The sequence below is a fragment of the Pelophylax lessonae genome, assembly GCF_965119305.1.
Source record: "Pelophylax lessonae genome assembly, chromosome: 5".
Lineage (NCBI taxonomy): Eukaryota > Metazoa > Chordata > Amphibia > Anura > Ranidae > Pelophylax > Pelophylax lessonae.
The window spans coordinates 332445231-332465332 of NC_138772.1; the positions used below are offsets into that span (position 1 = coordinate 332445231).

The window sequence follows — 20102 nt, forward strand, 5'->3', positions numbered from 1 at the left end:
TTACATTGTTTTGGTAGATTTGAAGTTGATTATACAGAGATTATATGGTCATATTGTAAAATAGTTACATAGTTGGTAAGGTTGAATAAAGACACCAGTCCATCCAACGTGTATGGTGACCTTTACACAAGGTCATTGCATTTTGGGTACAAACATTAAATATTCCCAGCACTGTAGCTTTAATCCTCCTAATACCCTAGCACATAGTAACATCAGTGTAAGAATAAAATCAGACCTACTTTGTGGCTAGTAGCATATTTTTCCTGGTCACTTGCTCATTTGGGTCAGAGTGTTGCCGGTTGACATACTCAGCTACAGCTTTGGCAGGAAATTCTGTTTCACAGACATACCCAAAATCTCGGGCTAGATGCACAGCTTCACCTTCAGGGAAAAGAGAGATCTATATTTAATCATAACCCTGGAAACATTAACATGTACAGGCGAATGGAACATATACATATAAGTAGGTGAGTAGAAAAGATATTCATACATAAAATAGTTCACCAACAAAAATACCAATAACACACACAAGGCTCAATTCACAAAGCCAAGACTGGCCATACACTATACAATCAGATTGTACACTCTCTGTACAATATCCTATATAATTACCAAAGCTATGGGGTTGATTTACTAAAGGCAAATAGGCAAGTGCAACTGCTCCAGACCTTAGAGCGGAGTTCCACCTAAAAGTGGAACTTCCGCTTTAAGTGCTCCTGACCACCTGACATGCCACATTTGGCATGCCATTTTTGGGGGGGCGAGGGGGTACCTAGTTTTGACAGGTACCCACTCCCACTTCCACTCAAGCCACCTAGGCGGCTCGAGCGGTTCTCCTCTCCACCTACCTCCCTGCAATCTTCTGGGACACGTCACAGGTCCCAGAAGATTGCCCGGCCACTCAGGACGCGCAGCGCGACTCGCACATGCGCAGAGTCAACCCGGCTGTGAAGCCGCAAGCTGTCACAGCTGGTTGCCCACACTTGTGATGCCAGCACCACGGGGAGAAGACAGAGAGAACCAAGGCTCCCGCCAGCCGCATCGCTGGACCATGGGACAGGTGAGTGTATGTTTATTAAAAGTCAGCAGCTACACTTTTTGTAGCTGCTGACTTTTAATAAACACAAAACGGCTGGAACTCCACTTTAATAAATGAGCTAAAGCTTCACAAAGAAAACCCAATCGCATGCATGGAAAATAAAATAACATTTTTGCTTGCACATGATTGGATGACGGAAGTCAGCAGAGCTTCCCTTCATTTACTAACCTGTGGCGCAACTACACTTGCAAAGTGAACAGTCTATTTGCCTTTAAAAAAACAACCCCTGTGTAATATACATTCCAGGCAAATAATATCAAATCAAGCAAGCCCGGGTACTACATAGCTGATAGGTGGATCTACTATACAATCAGATTGTATATTGTATGGTCACAGGGCCGTTTTTAACACAGGGCAAAAAGAGGCCCATTCATTGTTGTAGGGCCCAAAGCAGCTGCCCTCTGAGCCCGCGCTACCCGCAAACAGTTGTTATGTGAATTTGGGAGGGCCCAAGAAAATGTTTGCCCTGGGCCCAATCAGTAATAAGGATGGCTCTGTATGGTCAGCCTAACACACAGGATAGGGATTTTTATTTTTTTTAAGTGGCAGCTATGTTCTGAAAAATGAAGTAAGATTTGAAATTAGAATCACATGGCTAAAATAAAAATCTAAAGATCCTTATGTTAAAGCTTAGAGAACTGAGCAAGTTAATAATTATATCATGAGAAACCCAGGATAAGGATATTTATTTAAAAAAAAGTGACAGCTATGTTCAGATGGGTGCAGCGAGATTTGAAAATTGGAGTCATATGGTGAAAATAAAGATCTTTATCTTTATGTTAAAGCTCATAATGATATCAGTATAATTCATTTTTTCTAACATCATCAATCTTACCCAATCATTTCATCTATGGAACTAATTTTATCTATAATCTCATTAATAAAAGTAACTTTTTCTAACATCATCAATCTTACCCAATTATTTAATCTATGGAACTAATTTTATCTATAATCTCATCAATAAAAGTAACTTTTTCTAACATCATCAATCTTACCCAATCATTTCATCTATGGAACTAATTTTATCTATAATCTCATCAATAAAAGTAACTTTTTCTAACATCATCAATCTTACCCAATCATTTCATCTATGGAACTAATTTTATCTATAATCTCATTAATAAAAGTAACTTTTTCTAACATCATCAATCTTACCGAATCATTTCATCTATGGAACTAATTTTATCTATAATCTCATCAATAAAAGTAACTTTTTCTAATATCATCAATCTTACCGAATCATTTCATCTATGGAACACATTTTATCTATAATCTCATTAATAAAAGTAACTTTTTCTAATATCATCAATCTTACCCAATCATTTCATCTATGGAACAAATTTTATCTATAATCTCATTAATAAAAGTAACTTTTTCTAATATCATCAATCTTACCCAATCATTTCATTTATGGAACTAATCTTATCTATAATCTCATCAATAAAAGTAACTTTTTCTAACATCATCAATCTTACCCAATCATTTCATCTATGGAACTAATTTTATCTATAATCTCATCAATAAAAGTAACTTTTTCTAACATCATCAATCTTACCGAATCATTTCATCTATGGAACTAATTTTATCTATACTCTCATCAATAAAAGTAACTTTTTCTAACATCATCAATCTTACCCAATCATTTCATCTATGGAACTAATCTTATCTATAATCTCATCAATAAAAGTAACTTTTTCTAACATCATCAATCTTACCCAATCATTTCATCTATGGAACTAACCTTATCTATAATCTCATCAATAAAAGTAACTTTTTCTAACATCATCAATCTTACCCAATCATTTCATCTATGGAACTAATCTTTTCTATAATTTCATCAATAAAAGTAACTTTTTCTATACTATCCTTACCTAATAATATCATCTATGGAACTAATCTTATCTATAATCTCATCAATAAAAGTAACTTTTTCTAACATCATCAATCTTACCCAATCATTTCATCTATGGAACTAATTTTATCTATAATCTCATTAATAAAAGTAACTTTTTCTAACATCATTAATCTTACCCAATTATTTCATCTATGGAACTAATCTTATCTATAATCTCATCAATAAAAGTAACTTTTTCTATACTATCATTACCTAATAGTAACATCTATATGGATAATCATGTGAAATCTCCAGGACAGGTAATGTAAACTTGTGAAATATTTACATGTTACAGCTGAATTGATTATCATGTAATAGTGGCCGGGCCCCCAGGAAGACATAAGGAAGACTTTGCCATGTGGTCTACCCTGTGATGACCGACTCTGCTGTAATGTTCTAATGAAACAAATGTGTACATTAAAAGTCTCTATTCCACAAGCAGCCCAGTACAAGGAAGTCAAAGCTTCTCAAACGCTGACATTCTTTAACGCCGCCGTTTACAATGAATGATCTTTTTTTTATATATCCTGAACGATTAGCTTGGAGAGATTTGGGGTCAGTGCACGCAGTCTGTCTGTTTTGTTGATTTTCAAATCTTTTGGTTTTAATTTCCTGAAGCAGTTGGATTTTACTGCAGGGTTTCCTGCCATTAGCTGCACTCCGGAAGAACGCATGCGCCAATTAGCGCTTCAAAGCACAAGGCGGCCAAGCTTGTTTCCAGGAAGATGGAGCAGATCATCAGACACTGGCTCCTCACTTCAGGACACCAGATACACTGCTCACATCACACACACCATATAAGCAGCACAGGGAAATACACTATGACAATGTAACACACCATTGTTCCATAAATACTGGGATTACTCTAAATCAGAATATTAAGGGAAGGTGATGGGAGAGAATAGGGGAAAAAACTATTACACACCGTATTAGAAGGACCTTAGAAATACGTGACACATGGAAAAAACTGTGTACTCCATTGTTAAATTGTGCCATGAACAGTATTTATGTTATTATAGCAAATAAGGTATTAATATGTAATTAGAATATAGTAATGGTAGACAATTTTAGAGAAAACTAGCTTATACACACACACACACACACACACTATATTGGCAAGGCCCAAACAGTTATATGTAATATAAATAACAGTCGAGAACAATATTTGATGCAGCATATCATTGTGCCATATACAGTAGTGTATATGGCACACTATACTGCTGTAAGTGAGAGAATTAGGGTAGATGGGAGAAAATAGAAGAGAAAACTGGTACACACATCATAAAGACCATAGCAGTGTGGGGCACATGGAAATACAAGGGCTATAGCAGTACGGGGCACATGGAAATGCAAGGACTATAGCAGTATGGGGCACATGGAAATACAAGGACTATAGCAGTACGGGGCATGTGGAAATACAAGGACTATAGCAGTACGGGGCACATAGAAATGCAAGGACTATAACAGTACAGGGCACATTTAAATACAAGGACTATAGCAGTACAGGGCACATGGAAATACAAGGGCTATAGCAGTACAGGACACATGAAAATACAAGGACTATAGCAGTACGATGCATATGAAAATACAAAGACTATAACAGTACAAGGCACATGGAAATACAAGGACTATAACAGTACAGGGCACATGGAAATACAAGGACTATAGCAGTACAGGGCACATGGAAATACAAGCACTATAGCAACACAGGCCACATGGAAATACAAGGGCTTTAGCAGTATGGGGGACATGGAAATACAAGGGTTATAGCAGTACAGGGCATATGGAAATACAAGGACTATAGCAGTTTGGGGCACATGGGAATACAAGGACTATAGCAGTACAGGGCACATAGAAACACAAGGGCTATAGCAGTACAGGGCACATGAAAATACAAGGGCTATAGCAGTATGGGGCACATGGAAATACAAGGGATATAGCAGAACATGGCACATGGAAATACAAGGACTATAGCAGTACCGGGCACATGGAAATACAGGGGCTATAGCAGTAAAGGCCACATGGAGATACAAGGACTATAGCAGCACAGGTCACATGGAAATACCAGGACTAAAGCAGTACAGGCCACATGTAAATACAAGGGCTATAGCAGTACAGGGCACATGGCAATACAAGGACTATAGCAGTATGGGGCACATGGAAATACAAGGACTATAGCAGTACCGGGCACATGGAAATACAAGGGCTATAGCAGTACAGGGCACATAGAAATACAAGAACTATGGCAGTACAGGGCACACAGAAATACAAGAACTATAGCAATATGGGGCACATGGAAATACAAGGGCTTTAGCAGTACAGGGCACATGGAAATACAAGGACTATAGCAGTACAGGCCACATGAAATTACAAGGGCTATAGCAGTACGAGGCACATGGAAATACAAGGACTATAACAATACAGGCCACATGGAAATAAAAGGACTATAACAATACAGGCCACATGGAAATACAAGGACTATAACAATACAGGGGACATGGAAATTCAAGGACTATAACAATACAGGGCACATGGAAATACGAGGACTATAGCAATACGGGGCACATGGAAATACAAGCACTAAATCTGTACAGGGCGCATGGAAATACAAGGGCTATAGTACAGGGCACATGGAAATACAAGGGCTATAGCTGTACAGGGCACATAGAAATACAAGGACTATAGCAGTACAGGCCACATGGAAAAACAAGGGCTTTAGCAGTACAGGGCACATGGAAATACAAGGACTATAGCAGTACAGGCCACATGAAATTACAAGGGCTATAGCAGTACGAGGCACATGGAAATACAAGGACTATAACAGTACAGGCCACATGGAAATACAAGGACTATAACAATACAGGGCACATGGAAATAAAAGGACTATAACAATACAGGCCACATGGAAATACAAGGACTATAACAATACAGGGCACATGGAAATTCAAGGACTATAACAATACAGGGCACATGGAAATACGAGGACTATAGTAGTACGGAGCACATGGAAATACAAGGGTTATAGCAGTACAGGGCACTTGGAAATACAAGGACTATAGCAGTACGGGGCACATGGAAATACAAGGACTATAGCAGTACGGGGCACATGGAAATACAAGGATTATGGCAGTACAGGGCACATGGAAATACAAGGACTATAGCAGTAAGGGGCACATGGAAATACAAGGACAATAGCAGTATGGGGCACATGGTAATACAAGGGCTATAGCAGTACCGGGCACATGAAAATACAAGGGTTATAGCAGTACAGGCCACATAGAAATACAAGGACTAAATCGTTACAAGGTACATGAAAATACAAAGGCTATAGCAGTATGGGGCACACGGAAATACAAGGGCTATAGCAGTACAGGGCACATAGGAATACAAGGGCTATAGCAGTACGGGGCACATGGAAATACAAGGGCTATAGCAGTACAGGGCACATAGGAATACAAGGGCTATAGCAGTACCGGCACATGGAAATACAAGGACTATAGCAATACTGGGCACACAGAAATACAAGGGCTATAGCAGTATGGGGCACATGGAAATACAAGGACTATAGCAGTACTGGGCACATGGAAATACAAAGACTATAGGAGTACAGGGCACATGGAAATATGAGGACTATAGCAGTACAAGGCACATGGAAATACAAGGACTAAAGCAGTACGGGGCACATGGAAATACAAGGGCTAAAGCAGTACGGGGAACATGGAAATGTAAGGGCTAAAGCAGTATGGGGCACATGGAATTACAGGGACTATAGCAGTAAAGGGCACATGGAAACAAAAGGGCTAAAGCAGTACGGGGCACATGGCAATGTAAGGGCTATAGCGGTATGGGGCACATGGAATTACAGGGACTATAGCAGTATGGGGCACATGGAATTACAGGGACTATCGAAGAAAAGGCCACATGGAAATACAAGGACTATAGCAGTACGGGGCACATGGAAATAGGACTAAAGCAGTACAGGCCAAATGAAAATACAAGGGCTTTAGCAGTACAGGGCACATGGAAATACAAGGACTATAACAGTACAGGCCACATGAAAATACAAGGGCTTTAGCAGTACAAGGCACATGGAAATACAAGGACTATAACAGTACAGGGCACATGGAAATACAAGGACTATAGAAGAAAGGGGCACATGGAAATGCAAGGACTATAGCAGTACAGGGCACATAGAAATACAAGGACTATAGCAGTACAAGCACATGGAAATACAAAGACTATAGCAGTACAGAGCACATAGAAATATAAGGACTACAGCAGTATAGGGCAAATAGAAATACAAGGGCTATAGCAGTTTGGGGCACATGGAAATACAAGGACTAAAGCAGTGCAAGGTGAATGGAAATACAAGGGCTATAGCAGTATAGGGCACATAGAAATACAAGGCTATAGCAGTATAGGGCACATAGAAATACAAGGCTATAGCAGTATAGGGCACATAGAAATACAAGGCTATAGCGTGGTATTATTGTATATATCATATTTTATGTAATTGTAAGTATTAGGATATGGTGATGGGAGAGAATAGAAGACAATACTGGTACACAAACACACACTATGTATTGTAAGAAGGAGCATAGCAGTACAGGGCACATGGAAATACATTTTATAATCATGCTGTAAACCGTACGTTCAGTGGTATGTACAGTATTACATGAGAGTGTAAGAATTTGGATATGGTGATGGGAGAGAATAGTAGTGAAAACTACAGACACACACACACACTGACACTATACAGGCAGGGACAAAGCAATGCAAATGCATGCAAATATATAACCCGCATACAATCATGCCATAAACAGTATGTGCAGTAATACATGTAAGTGTAAGAATTAGGAAATGGTGATGGGAGAAAATGGTAGAGAAAACTACATACACACACACATTATATATAAGCAGGGCCATAACATTAGACCTGGATATATAATATGTAATGCAGTATACAGTAATGCCATAAACAGTCTGTACGGTTTTACATGTAAATATAAGAATTAGAATATGTTGATGGGAGAGAATAGTAGAGAAAACTAGTACACACACCCACACCTACTATATGGACAGAGCCATAACAGTATGCTTTATAATACACTAAGGCAGCATAACATTGTGCTGTAAACAGTACAATTACTATAGGTGTAAGAATTAAGATATTGGGATAGAGAAGAATAGTACACAAAACTAGTACACACCAACTAATCAGGACTATGACAGTACAGGGCACTATACAATGCAGGATACAATTGTTCCTCAAACAGTAGAATCAGAACATGGTGACAGGGGAGAATACCAGGGAAAACAGGTACAAATACTGTGCTTAAACACTTAGGCATGGGCTTGGAATCTGATTGATGATAATATGTAATGTATATAATGTTATATAACTTCACAATATAGCCCAATATTTATAACCTGACTTTAAGTCCCGGTTCACACTAAGGCGACCTGGTCGCCTCACAGGTCGTCGTAGGTCGCCTTCCATAGAGAAGCTGCGGACCCGTTCTAATAGGAGCGACACAAGTCGCTCCGACTTAGAAAAAGGGTCCAGAGCTTCTTTGGGGTGACCAGGAGGCGACCGCCATAGACTTCAATGTTATGAAGTCCGTGGCGGCCGCTCCGAGGTCGCGGCGCGCTGCTCGCACCGCGACCTCGGAGGTCGCGGTGCGAAGTAGCGTCGCCCCTATGTGAACGGGGCCTTAGGGCTCATGCACATGCACTGCGTTCATATCCATAACCAAAAACTGAAAACCTTGCCCCTGAGGACATGGGTTTTATGCCCTTGCAAGTGAAATATGTGTAATATCGTTTTTTTAGTGCCGATACCGATGCTAAAATATTTTGGTCATCGAATATCAGTATCGGCCGATAATTTCAGACATTTAAAAAAAAATTTTTTTTTTTTCACAGGTACTATTGGGGAGGGAATTTGGGGTCTTAAAATACCCCAAACCCCTCCTCTGCACTTAAAAGCATTCAAAACGCCAAGTTTGGCTGTTTTGAATGCTCGCACTTTTTTGAATTTGCTGCCAAGTACCAGGAAGTGATGTCATGACATCACTTCCAGGTTTTTTACATGGAGACCCGATCAGAGCAGAATGTAGCTTTGATCGGGTCTTGGATGCCTGGGTCTCACGGTGGGACGGGAGACCCAAGTGAGCCGCGGAAGGCAGAGGGAGGGGGGGGGGGGACGTTCCCTCCCACTCCTTGTAATGACAGCCCAGCGGCTTCTCAGCCGCATTGGTTGTCATTACAAGACAGCCGACCTTTGGCTATGGATGCTGGTACCGGGGTGATGCCTCTAGCTGCAGGCATCACTCCGGTACAAGCACTTTCCGAAATATCGGCAATATCGGTAACCTCCGATATATCGACATTGCCGATAATCGGTCGATCCCTAGTGTAAACGCACATATACTCTTATACATAGATGCAAAAAGTGCACTCTGATATTGGAAAAAAAAAGCAGTAAGATATAGAACTACAATTTTACACATTTAAAAATGCATCTAAATGAGCTTTACTGATCATTTACGCAAAAAAGAGTTGTTCCAGGAAAACTTTAGCCATAGGATCAGTAAAATTCCTATGGCCTTCTGCATTTAGAGTTCATTTTTGAAAACTGGACAAGAAGTTGCGTTTACATCGAATGTGATTCGGAGCGCACTGCTCTAAAAAATCACATTCAATGTCTGTGCGATGCAATTTCAGCCATATGGATTGTATGGCTGAATTTGCATCGGATTCGGACACAACACGCACAGGACCCTTTTATGGGTCGGCAGCAGAATCTGATCACATGGTGGTTCACACCTATGCGATCCGATTCATATCCAAACTGACAGTTCTCACTGTGATATGCAAACTGATCTGGGGGTGTCCTTAACTTTGAATTGACCCCCCCCCCCCCAGAGATTTGCATATGGCAGTGTGAACTGCCTGCAATTTGAATGCAATGTGGATTCGCAGGGTTCCCGCCTCGCATATATGTGAACCTACACTTAATGTGTTGGCTGCGTGTACCTTGGATTGTAAACTCCTTCAGAGCAAGGACTGATGTGAGTGTACAATATGCAGTGCCGGGACAAGGTAATCCAGCGCCCAGGGCAAATATGCCAAATTGTGCCCCCCCCCCTTACCTTAGAGTTAGGGTCAGGGCACCCCAATTCCTGCAATAACCCAATGCGCCCAGGGCAGCCATCCCTCCTGCCCACCCCTTGTCCTGGCCCTGACAATATTTAAAGAACAGCGCAAACAGCTGGTGCTATACAAATGTCTGTAATAATGATATTATTAAGTGACCATTAAATTTGCTAAGTGAACGAGGAAACTGATTTTGAAGGGAGTTGAGGATCTTTACTCACACAATTGTGAGAATATTCACTTCTATTATCCAATCAAGTAAAAAAAAAAAAAATTGCTTACTCAATCATGTGCAGATGCATTTCACATGATTGGTTGACTGTAGTAAATATTCACACAGTTTTCGAGTGAAGGTTCTCAAATCATTTAGTAAATCGGTCCCAATGTCTTCCCCTTCAGAAAAATAATACTGTTGGTGAAAAATACAACCGGGGTTTATATTTAATGCATTATTTAAAACTATTTATGTCTGATAAGTTCCTAAAACTTTATATTTCTGGATGAAGGTTTTTAAAAAAAAACTTCTTTCCAAACCCCAACTTTCCTAGTATGTTTAGTGACCCTCTAATTGGTGGGATAACTGTTTATAAAGCTGGCACAAATCAGCACCAGATGGACACAATAAAAGCTAATGCATCCTTTTCTTCTAGAGTTAAGAACCTCTTTCTTTTCACACTGACCAGCATAGGTTGGAGACAGAGCTGGTGCATTTGGCTATAATGTATACAAGTGTCCTTTAGACTGGAAGGTAAATGCATAAATGAGAAGCAGCAGTGAGAGGCTTTCAGATCTGTGCAGGATAATGTTCCCCTCTGGCATAGGTCAAGCATCCCCAAAGTCATTCAGGAAGTGCTGGTCAGGCACTCCTCCAATGGCAGCCCAGGCCGAAATTATTTAGTACGTTGTTTAGAGTGGAAACTACTTTAGGCTTTAGGTATTTAACTATTATCACATTGCAATGGCTTTCCAAGAAAATCTCTTGATAACATTAAATGAAGCCAAACAACAGCAGTTAGAAGAATATTGCTACTGCTAAATAAACAGAGAAGATCTGGGAAACTAGAACAGTTTAGAGCCAATTGTAGTCGCTTGTTTTCAATTTTTTCTTATCTTTAAATATTTACATCTTTTTGTAAAAAAAAAAGAAAAAAAAAAAAAAAGAAAAAACTTTATTTTACCAATAAACTTTTAAAAATGACCCCGCCATAAAAACACTGTTTTTAGAAAGCACTGTGGGCTTTCTAAGGCTTCTTGCACTGTGTTCAGGTCCGTAATTAAAAATAAAAAAAATCTGCGTCCGAAGAGATGCATTTAACCACTTTAGGTCCGCATTATAGCAGTTTTACTGCTACAGGGTGGCACCTGTGCGCTGGATTACAGATATAGATAGATAGATAGATAGATAGATAGATAGATAGATAGATAGATAGATAGATAGATAGATAGATAGATAGATAGATAGATAGATAGATAGATAGATAGATAGATAGATAGATAGATAGATAGATAGATAGATAGATAGATAGATAGATAGATAGATAGATAGCAGGGCCGTCTTTAATATTGATTGGACCCTAGGCAAACATTTTCCTGGGCCCTCCCAAATCCACTTATCAACTATTTGTGGGCAGTGTGGGGCTCAAGGGGCAGCTTCTTTGGGCCCCACACCATTACTGGGCCCTGGGCAGCTGCCCCTTTTGCCCTGTGTTAAAGACAGCCCTGATAGATAGATAGATAGATAGATAGATAGATAGATAGATAGATAGATAGATAGATAGATAGATAGATAGATAGATAGATAGATAGATAGATAGATAGATAGATAGATAGATAGATCTATATATATATCTATATATAGATATATAGATATATATCTATATATATAGATATATATCTATATATATATAGATATATATCTATATATATATATCTATATATCTATATCTATATACATATACATATATATATATGGCGGGGTAGTTTTTAAAAGTTTATTGGTAAAATAAAGATTTTTATTTTTTTTTACAAAAAGATGTAAACATTTAAAGATGAAGAATATATATACATATACGTCATCTGACACTTCCAGGTAGGGGGGAGTGCATGCCGCTGCTGGCGGCTCCCTACCGCTGTGATTGCACACAGCAGAAGCCAATCAGTGGGTGCAGGGTACCCAATGCACTCTGGCACCCGCTAATCGTCAGGCAAAGAGACAGAACTGCGATCTGCCCATGTAAACATGGCAGATCACCATTCTGACAGGGGGGAAGGGATGGAATTTGTGTCCCTGAAAAACAGGGCTCCACCTCTTCCCCTAGTAAAAGCACCTCACACTGTATAGTAAAACACTGGCTAGGCACACAGGTAACTGTTTGATCGCCCCTGATGCTAACCCCTTCCCAGCCTGTGTCATTAGTACAGTGAGAGTGCATATTTCTTTTTTAGCACTGATCACTGTATTAGTGTCCCCAAAAAGGGTCAGTTAGTGTCAGCATGACTACCACAATATTGCATTCACACAAGTAGCTGATCACAGCCATTACCAGTAAAAAAAAAAAAAAAAAAAATTATCTCAGAGTTTGTAGATGCTATAACTATATAGCGAAAAAACAATCAATTTAAGCTAATTTGGATTTTTTTTTTCTTTACCAAAAATTTATATGTACATATTGGCCTAAATTTATGAAAAAAAATGATTTTTTTCAAATTTTTTTTAATAGGTTTTATAGCAGAAAGTAAAAAATGTTTTTTTTTTTAATTTAAATTGTCGATTTTTGTTTATAGCGCAAAAGAAAAAAAAATTCAGAGGTGATCAAATACCATCAAAAGAAAGCTCAATTTGTGGGGGAAAAAAGGACACCTTTTATTTGGGTACAGTGTTGCATAAATTGCATGATTATCAGTTAAAGCAGGCCCTGAACCGCAGGCAATGCGGCCCACTGCCCCCTGACAATTTATTTATTTTTTTGCTGGAGAGGAAGGAAGTCGAGTCGGGGGCAAGGCCACAGCGGCTTCCAACTAACTGTAGGCAGAGGCTGCCTAGGAGGGGATCATCCACTAGTTGTGTTAAATTAGTGCTGGGGGGGGGGGGGGCGCAGCAGCGCGGGAAGGGTCGCTGCAACATTTTATTACTTATATACCTTAACTATAGTATATATTTTATATGCGGCTCGAGAAAATTTCTCTACACTCAATGTGGCCCAGAGAAGCCAAAAGGTAGGACACCCATGAGTTAAAGTAACGCAGTGCCATATCACAAAAAAATTGCCTGGTCATGAAGGGGGGTAAATCTTCCAGAGGTCAAGTGGTTAATGTGCTTAGAGTGTAAACACATTTATATGTACATACATAGACGCAAAAAGTGCACTCTGGTATTGAAAAAAAAGTAGGAGGCTAAAGAACTACAATTTTATGCATTGTACTCAATATTTACTCAGGAACGTTTGTGCCAAAAAAAAAAAAACTGGCCTATTTGATCAGTAAAAATTTTACAGCCATGTGCATGTAGCCTAAAGAGACAGCAGAGTCTCCATTGTTTCCTTTTAGTACGTCTGTCTCTAATTGAGCTCAGTAAGGATCTGTAAACAGCAGAAGAGGGGAGAGTGAGTCACTCCTTATAACTCATTTAGCTGTGTGGGGTTGGTTTACTAAGCCTGGAAAGTGCAAAATCTGGTGCAGCTCTGCATAGAAACCAATCAGCTTCCAGTTTTTTTTGTCAAAGCTTAATTGAACAAGTGGAAGTTAGAAGCTGATTGGCTACTGTGTACAGCTACACCAGATTTTTCATTCTCTGGTTTTAGTAAATCAAACCCACAGGTTTTACCCTCTTCTGCTGTTTACAGATCCTCACAGATCTGTCACATATACTAATTATTTACTTGGCAAACAATTATAAAAGTTCATTTTTTTTTCCAATTTATTTTTTTTCAAAAAAGTTCATTTTGAATCATATTTAAAAAAATATATATATATATATAAACATGAACGCTACACATTCCCTTTAATTAAAACATGAGATGTTAATCACTGAGTTACTGCAGTATCTGCAAAAACAAAGAACAGAGGGCTGGGTTCATGTTATGTTATTAAACTGCTTGCTAAAGTGCCCAAGATTTAAACAAGACAACCTATAGCTGGTGATTTTCCACTGCAGATTACTCAGCAATGTTCAGCTAGCAAAAAAAAAACGACTTTTGCAGCGCCTCAGCCTGCTCTACATAACACTTAGGCTCCGTTCACGTATTGGCTTCTCAGATCGTGTGCAGAACCGTGGCGATTCTGCCCGCGATCCCGAATCATTGCAAATTGCGGGACGCCTGTGTGATTCCCATGACTTGTATTTGCACCCCAAACGTGGCGCGATTTTGCCCCGATTGCCACCCTGATAAATCTCAGTAAAATAGCGCAAACAGAATCGGGGGACCCCTGTCGCCCAAAAGATGTTCTTGCACTTCTTTTGGGCAACAGGGGTCCCGCAATTCTGTTTGCGCCATTTTACTGCGATTTGTTGGGCGACAATCACGGCAAAGTGGCGTCACGTTTGGGGTGCTATTGCAAGTTACGGGAATTGCGCGGGCGTCCTGCGATTTTAAATGTTTCGGGATCGCGGGCAGAATCGCTGCGATTCTGCTCGCGATCCGAGACGCCAATATGTGAACAGAGCTTTACGATAGATTTAAGGTTACTTACCCTCCACTAGAGATGTGAGCAAAGTAACATTAGCAGCTTTACGTCTTCCAGCTGGAAGGTTTAATCCTATTTTGTCTAACTTTTCTCTCAACGACCTGCCACCATTTTTCGATTTCGCCCTGTACAGATAAAAACAAAAATATTAACCAGAGAAATAAATGCAACTATCAGGGCATTCAGATACAATCAACCTAATGCTTTGTGGGGTGGTTTCTTTATGCTGCCTACTGCAATGCAGTCAAAATACCTTCCATTTTAGATGGTAACCAAGAATACGGTGGATTTACTAAAACTGGAGAGTGCAAAATATGGTGCAATTCTACAAATAAAGCAATCAGCTTCCAGGTTTTTTGTCAAAGCTTAACTGAACAAGCTGAAGCTAGAAGCTGATTGGCCACAGCTGCAGCAGGTCTTGCGTTCTCCAGTTTTGGTAAATCAACTCCACACAATCAATGGACATTTCATCTAACTGACATACAAGTGTGACATGTTAAGGCTGGAAAATGATAGAGCAAAATGAAACCGTTTAACATAACAACCAATTAGAATCTTTGTTGGTGGCTATGGGGAATAGGTTCACTTTTGTCCCAGTTTTTGGTTACACAGGTTGAAACAAGACACATGTCTATCTAGTTCAGCAAATAAAGAATAAATTAATTAAAAACAACTGATACAGTGGAAGGAAAATCAAAAATGAAAGGGAGGTCCAATCTACCCCAACAGGGGAAAAAAAATCCCTTCTGATCCCCTAAGCTAGGTGTGCTCAACCAGTAGCCTTCCAGCTGTTGAGGAACTACAAGTCCCATGAGGCATTGCAAGGCTTAGAGTTAAACAAGCATGACTCCCAAAGGCAGAGGCATGATGAGACTTGTAGTTCCGCAATAGCTGGAGAGCCACAGGTTGAGCACCCATGCCCCAAAGCAGTGATAGTGAACCTTGGCACCCCAGATGTTTTGGAACTACATTTCCCATAATGCTCACCTACACTGCAGAGTGCATGAGCATCAGAGGAAATGTAATTCCAAAACATCTGGGGTGCCAAGGTTCTCAATCACTGCCCTAAGGGATCCCCAATCTCTGATGTTATTAACTATTTATAAGGTTGATTTACTAAAACTGGAGAGTGCAAAAGGTGCACATGTGCATGGCAGCCAATCAGCTTCTAACTTCAGCTTGTTCAATTAAGCTTTGACAAAAAAATAAATAAAAAAATTGGAAGCTGATGGGTTTCTATGCAGAGCTGCACCAGATTTTGCACTCTCCAGTTTTAGTAAATCAACCCCAGTGTTAATAGCCAGTTATATTCTGTGCATTTAGGAAAACATCCAAAACTAGAACTAGTTCCTGAGGCAGTCTATTGCACATTTTCCCAGCTCTTACTGAGAAGAAGCCTTTCTGTATGCAGAGGATAAACCAATCTACTTCCATACACAAGTGTCATTTCTCCTTTGCAATGCCCTCAAAGTGAATACATGACCTTAGATGGTAGATATACATTTATGTTTGGGTACATTTTGCATGAACATCACAACAAGTAATAAAAGTATGCATACAGCTAACATTTTATTAGGCAATGCTATGTTACAATACATAATTCTCTGTAGTAGGTACATCTATAGCTTAAAGATTTATTAAGTAGTTTTCAGTATGCCCAATGCCCTCTCTGCTATGACTGTTCCTATGCATAGCTGATGTGCACAACCTACACCCCAGCCTTCCATCGCCCTAGGACATGTGAGCACAAGGATGTCACGTGGCTCCTCCTCTACTCCTTCAACACAGAAAACTTTCAGATAGGTTGCAAAATGCTAAGGGTAGAATCTAATTGGTTTGCTGGGAAGAGGAATGTGTTGACATGGCTGCAGCCCAAGATCATCATTGCTCCAAAAAAAAAAAAAAGTGACCTATCCTGACCCAGAGAAATGAAGCCTCCTCTCACATTCTCATTCATGTAATTTACAGAAACATATGAATGGCTTCATAGTTATTGGGTGTAGACACAGAAAATGGCATTAGGCTCAGTGTCTAGGACATCTCTAAAGGGCATCAGGGGAATCGGATTACTTTAGAGGAAAAAGAAACCAAAGACTTATACATTGACAGGAGATGTAAAGAAAAGAAAAAAAAAAAAGACAGGAGATGTAAAGAAAAGACAAAAAAAGACTAAAGTACAAAAACCCTACCCAGGTAGCAAGCTCAGGTCCAAATATACTATAAGGAACCATTTGCCTGTTGGTAACATTAATAGGGCCAGGTGTCATTCATTCTGACTTGCAGCTAATCACGAATCTAATTACATGCAAAATGAGTTCTGTCCATATCAGAACGAAGTCATTTAAGAACGCATTAAGTGGCATAACTGTGAAAGGGATACTGTAATTACAAGTGATGAAATGATTGCCTATATTCCACAATGCATAAATGGAGCACAAAGTTACTAATAACACACGATCATCTACAAATGGAACTGAAGCCACAGCCATACACTGGAAGCACCTACACACAGGATCGACGATTTGGGAATCTACCTGATCAGGGATTCAATCATCAAATTAGAGGATAGCTATTTAAATTGGAATAACCACTATGGGTTTCAAACACCTTCCCAATATATATTCCTGCATTACCGACAATTATTAATGCATCTTTTTCATAGAACTACTGATAGTTTCATATCAATCAATGTAATATTATTTAAATGATCATAACTATGTGATCATTATTATCGTATTTAAAATGCGATCCACTATTCTCTGTATTATCATAAATCATTTTTTTTCTAGAATTATATAAGTGTGTTATAAAGGGAAGCCAGCTTTTTTATTATTATTATTATTATTAGTAGTAGTAGTAGTAGTAGTAGCAGTAGTAGTAGTAGTATTATTATTATTTACTTTGACTTTTAAAACCTAGAGTCTATTTTTAAGCTGAATTGGACTGGTGTAAATAGTAAATAGCTGTCAAAATGCTGTATGACTTCTCTGTTTTATAGTACACGTTATTTACTAAAACTGAGGAGTGCAAAAATCTGGTGCAGCTCTGCACAGTCAATCAGCTTTTAACTTCAGCTTGTTTAAATAAGCTTCAACACAAAAAAAAACTGGAAGCTGATGTGTTTCAATGCCAGAGCTGCACCAGATTTTGCACTCTCCAGTTTTAGTAAATCAGCCCTATTTTCTGGGAAATGCAAAGACTTTATTTAGCTGCCCAGTTTGTGAAATCACATACTTAATTGAACCGATTTTGTGTGTTTCTCTTAGAATGGTAGCTTTGCTCTTGTTTGTGGACTCAGGTTCAAGTGTCATATCCCTTCCCAAAATCTTTACCACCCCAAGACACGAAATTATGGATTAATGGAGACAAATATTTTCCTAACCTGTTCCATTAATTGCTTTCCTCTCTATAAGGCAATCAGCATATTTGTAGGCTATATCTCCTCCCATGTGTTCCTTCCCTGTCCTTACATGCACATCCAGCTGCAGCCTGACACAGAATGAACCTGACTCCATGTACAATCCCTCATAGTAAACAGGCTGACCAAGTCATAGCCTGGGCTCACTTCTCTATTATATATTGTGGGCTGGCTAGAGCCCCTGACTTTATTCATTGGGAAATAACATCGTTATGTCATCAGTCCTGGAGATTGTACACTAGATTACTCTAATTTCCAAAAAAGCTTCAAAAGACATTAAAAAATGAAAAGTGGCTGACTACTCAATATATGGAGAGTTTCATTATATTGCAAATTATTGGCAAATATCATCCATACAGGAGGTCACCTATTCACATGACCATGATGGGCTATAACTGTGGGGTCCATTTACTAAAGGCTGCTCACTTTAGGGAAGTTGCGCTTTGCAAGGAATGTTTCCGCAGGGCTTTGCTGACATTCAGCATCCAATCACGTGCAAGTAATAAATGCTATTTCTTTTTTTTTTCCTTGCACGTGATTGCGTATTGTTTGCAAAGTGAAACTTCCCCTCATTCCCTAAGCCTTGGGAAAAATTTCCTTGCAAAGTGAACAGCCTATTTTAGTAATTCTACCCCTATGCGACAAGGCTCTATAGCAAAACCATTGAGGGTGCCCTTTGTCTCTAATATCCCACAAATTCATAACAATTCCTTTGTTGGTACACATAACTAATTGGCTTTTTTTTTTTTTATGCAATTATACACCAGCTCTCAGACTATTTGTAAATATTCATTCTATTGCCAAATATATTTGCCGGATGTTTATGCAAGCTGTAATAATCCACTGTGCAGCCAGGCAGCTCTGGCCCCACTGCACTTTTGGGCCCCACAGCAACTGTATGGTCTGCAATGGGTATAGTTATACCCTCTAACCATACTCTGAAAATTACTTTTCCATCATACCCTATTTCTCAGACCAGATATAAACATAAAAACATGACATATCTCCTTTAAAGACGAATACAGTATATATATATATATATATATATATATATATATATATATATATATATATGTGTGTGTATATATATATATATATATATATATATATATATATATATATACATGTGTATATATATATATATATATATATATATATATATATATATATATATATATATATATATATATATATATATATATATATGCATTTTTGAGTCCCAAATATATATGCACTTTTGGGCCCCACAGCAACCATATGGTCTGCAATGGGTATAGTTACACCTCTAACCATACTCTGAAAATTACTTTTCCATCATACCCTATTTCTCAGACCCTATATAAACTCAAAAACATGACATATAAGTACATCTTTATAGATTAATATATATATATATGCACTTTTAGGACCCAAATATATATGCACCTTTTGGCCCCACAGCAACTATATGGTCTGCAATGGGTATAGTTACACCCTTTAACCATACTCTGGAAATTACTTTTTCATACCCTATTTTGCAGACCATATATAACAATAAAAACATGACATATAAATAAATCTTTATAGATTATCATTTAGGTCCCAAATATGTATCCACTTTTTGGCCCCACAGCAACTAAATGGTCTGCAATGGGTATTGTTACACCCTTTACCCCATACTGTGAAAATTACTTTTCCATCATACCCTATTTCTCAGACCATATAACATAAAAGCATATATAAATACAGAGAGAGAGAGACAAGATATCTATCTATCTATATATCTATCTATCTAGATATTTAAATATATTACATGACGCATGCACTATATTGTAGGGTACATCTCACTTCAGATCTAATTCCTGTAGGTA

The 20102-nt window shown here is 38.8% G+C and overlaps 1 protein-coding gene across 5 annotated transcripts in view; it reads right to left on the minus strand.

Annotated features, from left to right (window-relative positions):
- Positions 1-215: 215 nt before the first annotated feature.
- Positions 216-20102, minus strand: part of TFAP2A (transcription factor AP-2 alpha) — a 35625-nt gene continuing 15738 nt past the window's right edge. For all 5 annotated transcript variants that reach the window (XM_082259612.1, XM_082259611.1, XM_082259610.1 and 2 more), the window contains exons 5-6: positions 14841-14959; positions 216-381 (exon numbers count right to left, since the gene is read on the minus strand). In XM_082259612.1, the coding sequence (XP_082115738.1) occupies positions 236-381; positions 14841-14959 (265 nt within the window). In that variant the 3' untranslated portion in view covers positions 216-235. The remainder of the gene's footprint in view (positions 382-14840; positions 14960-20102) is intronic.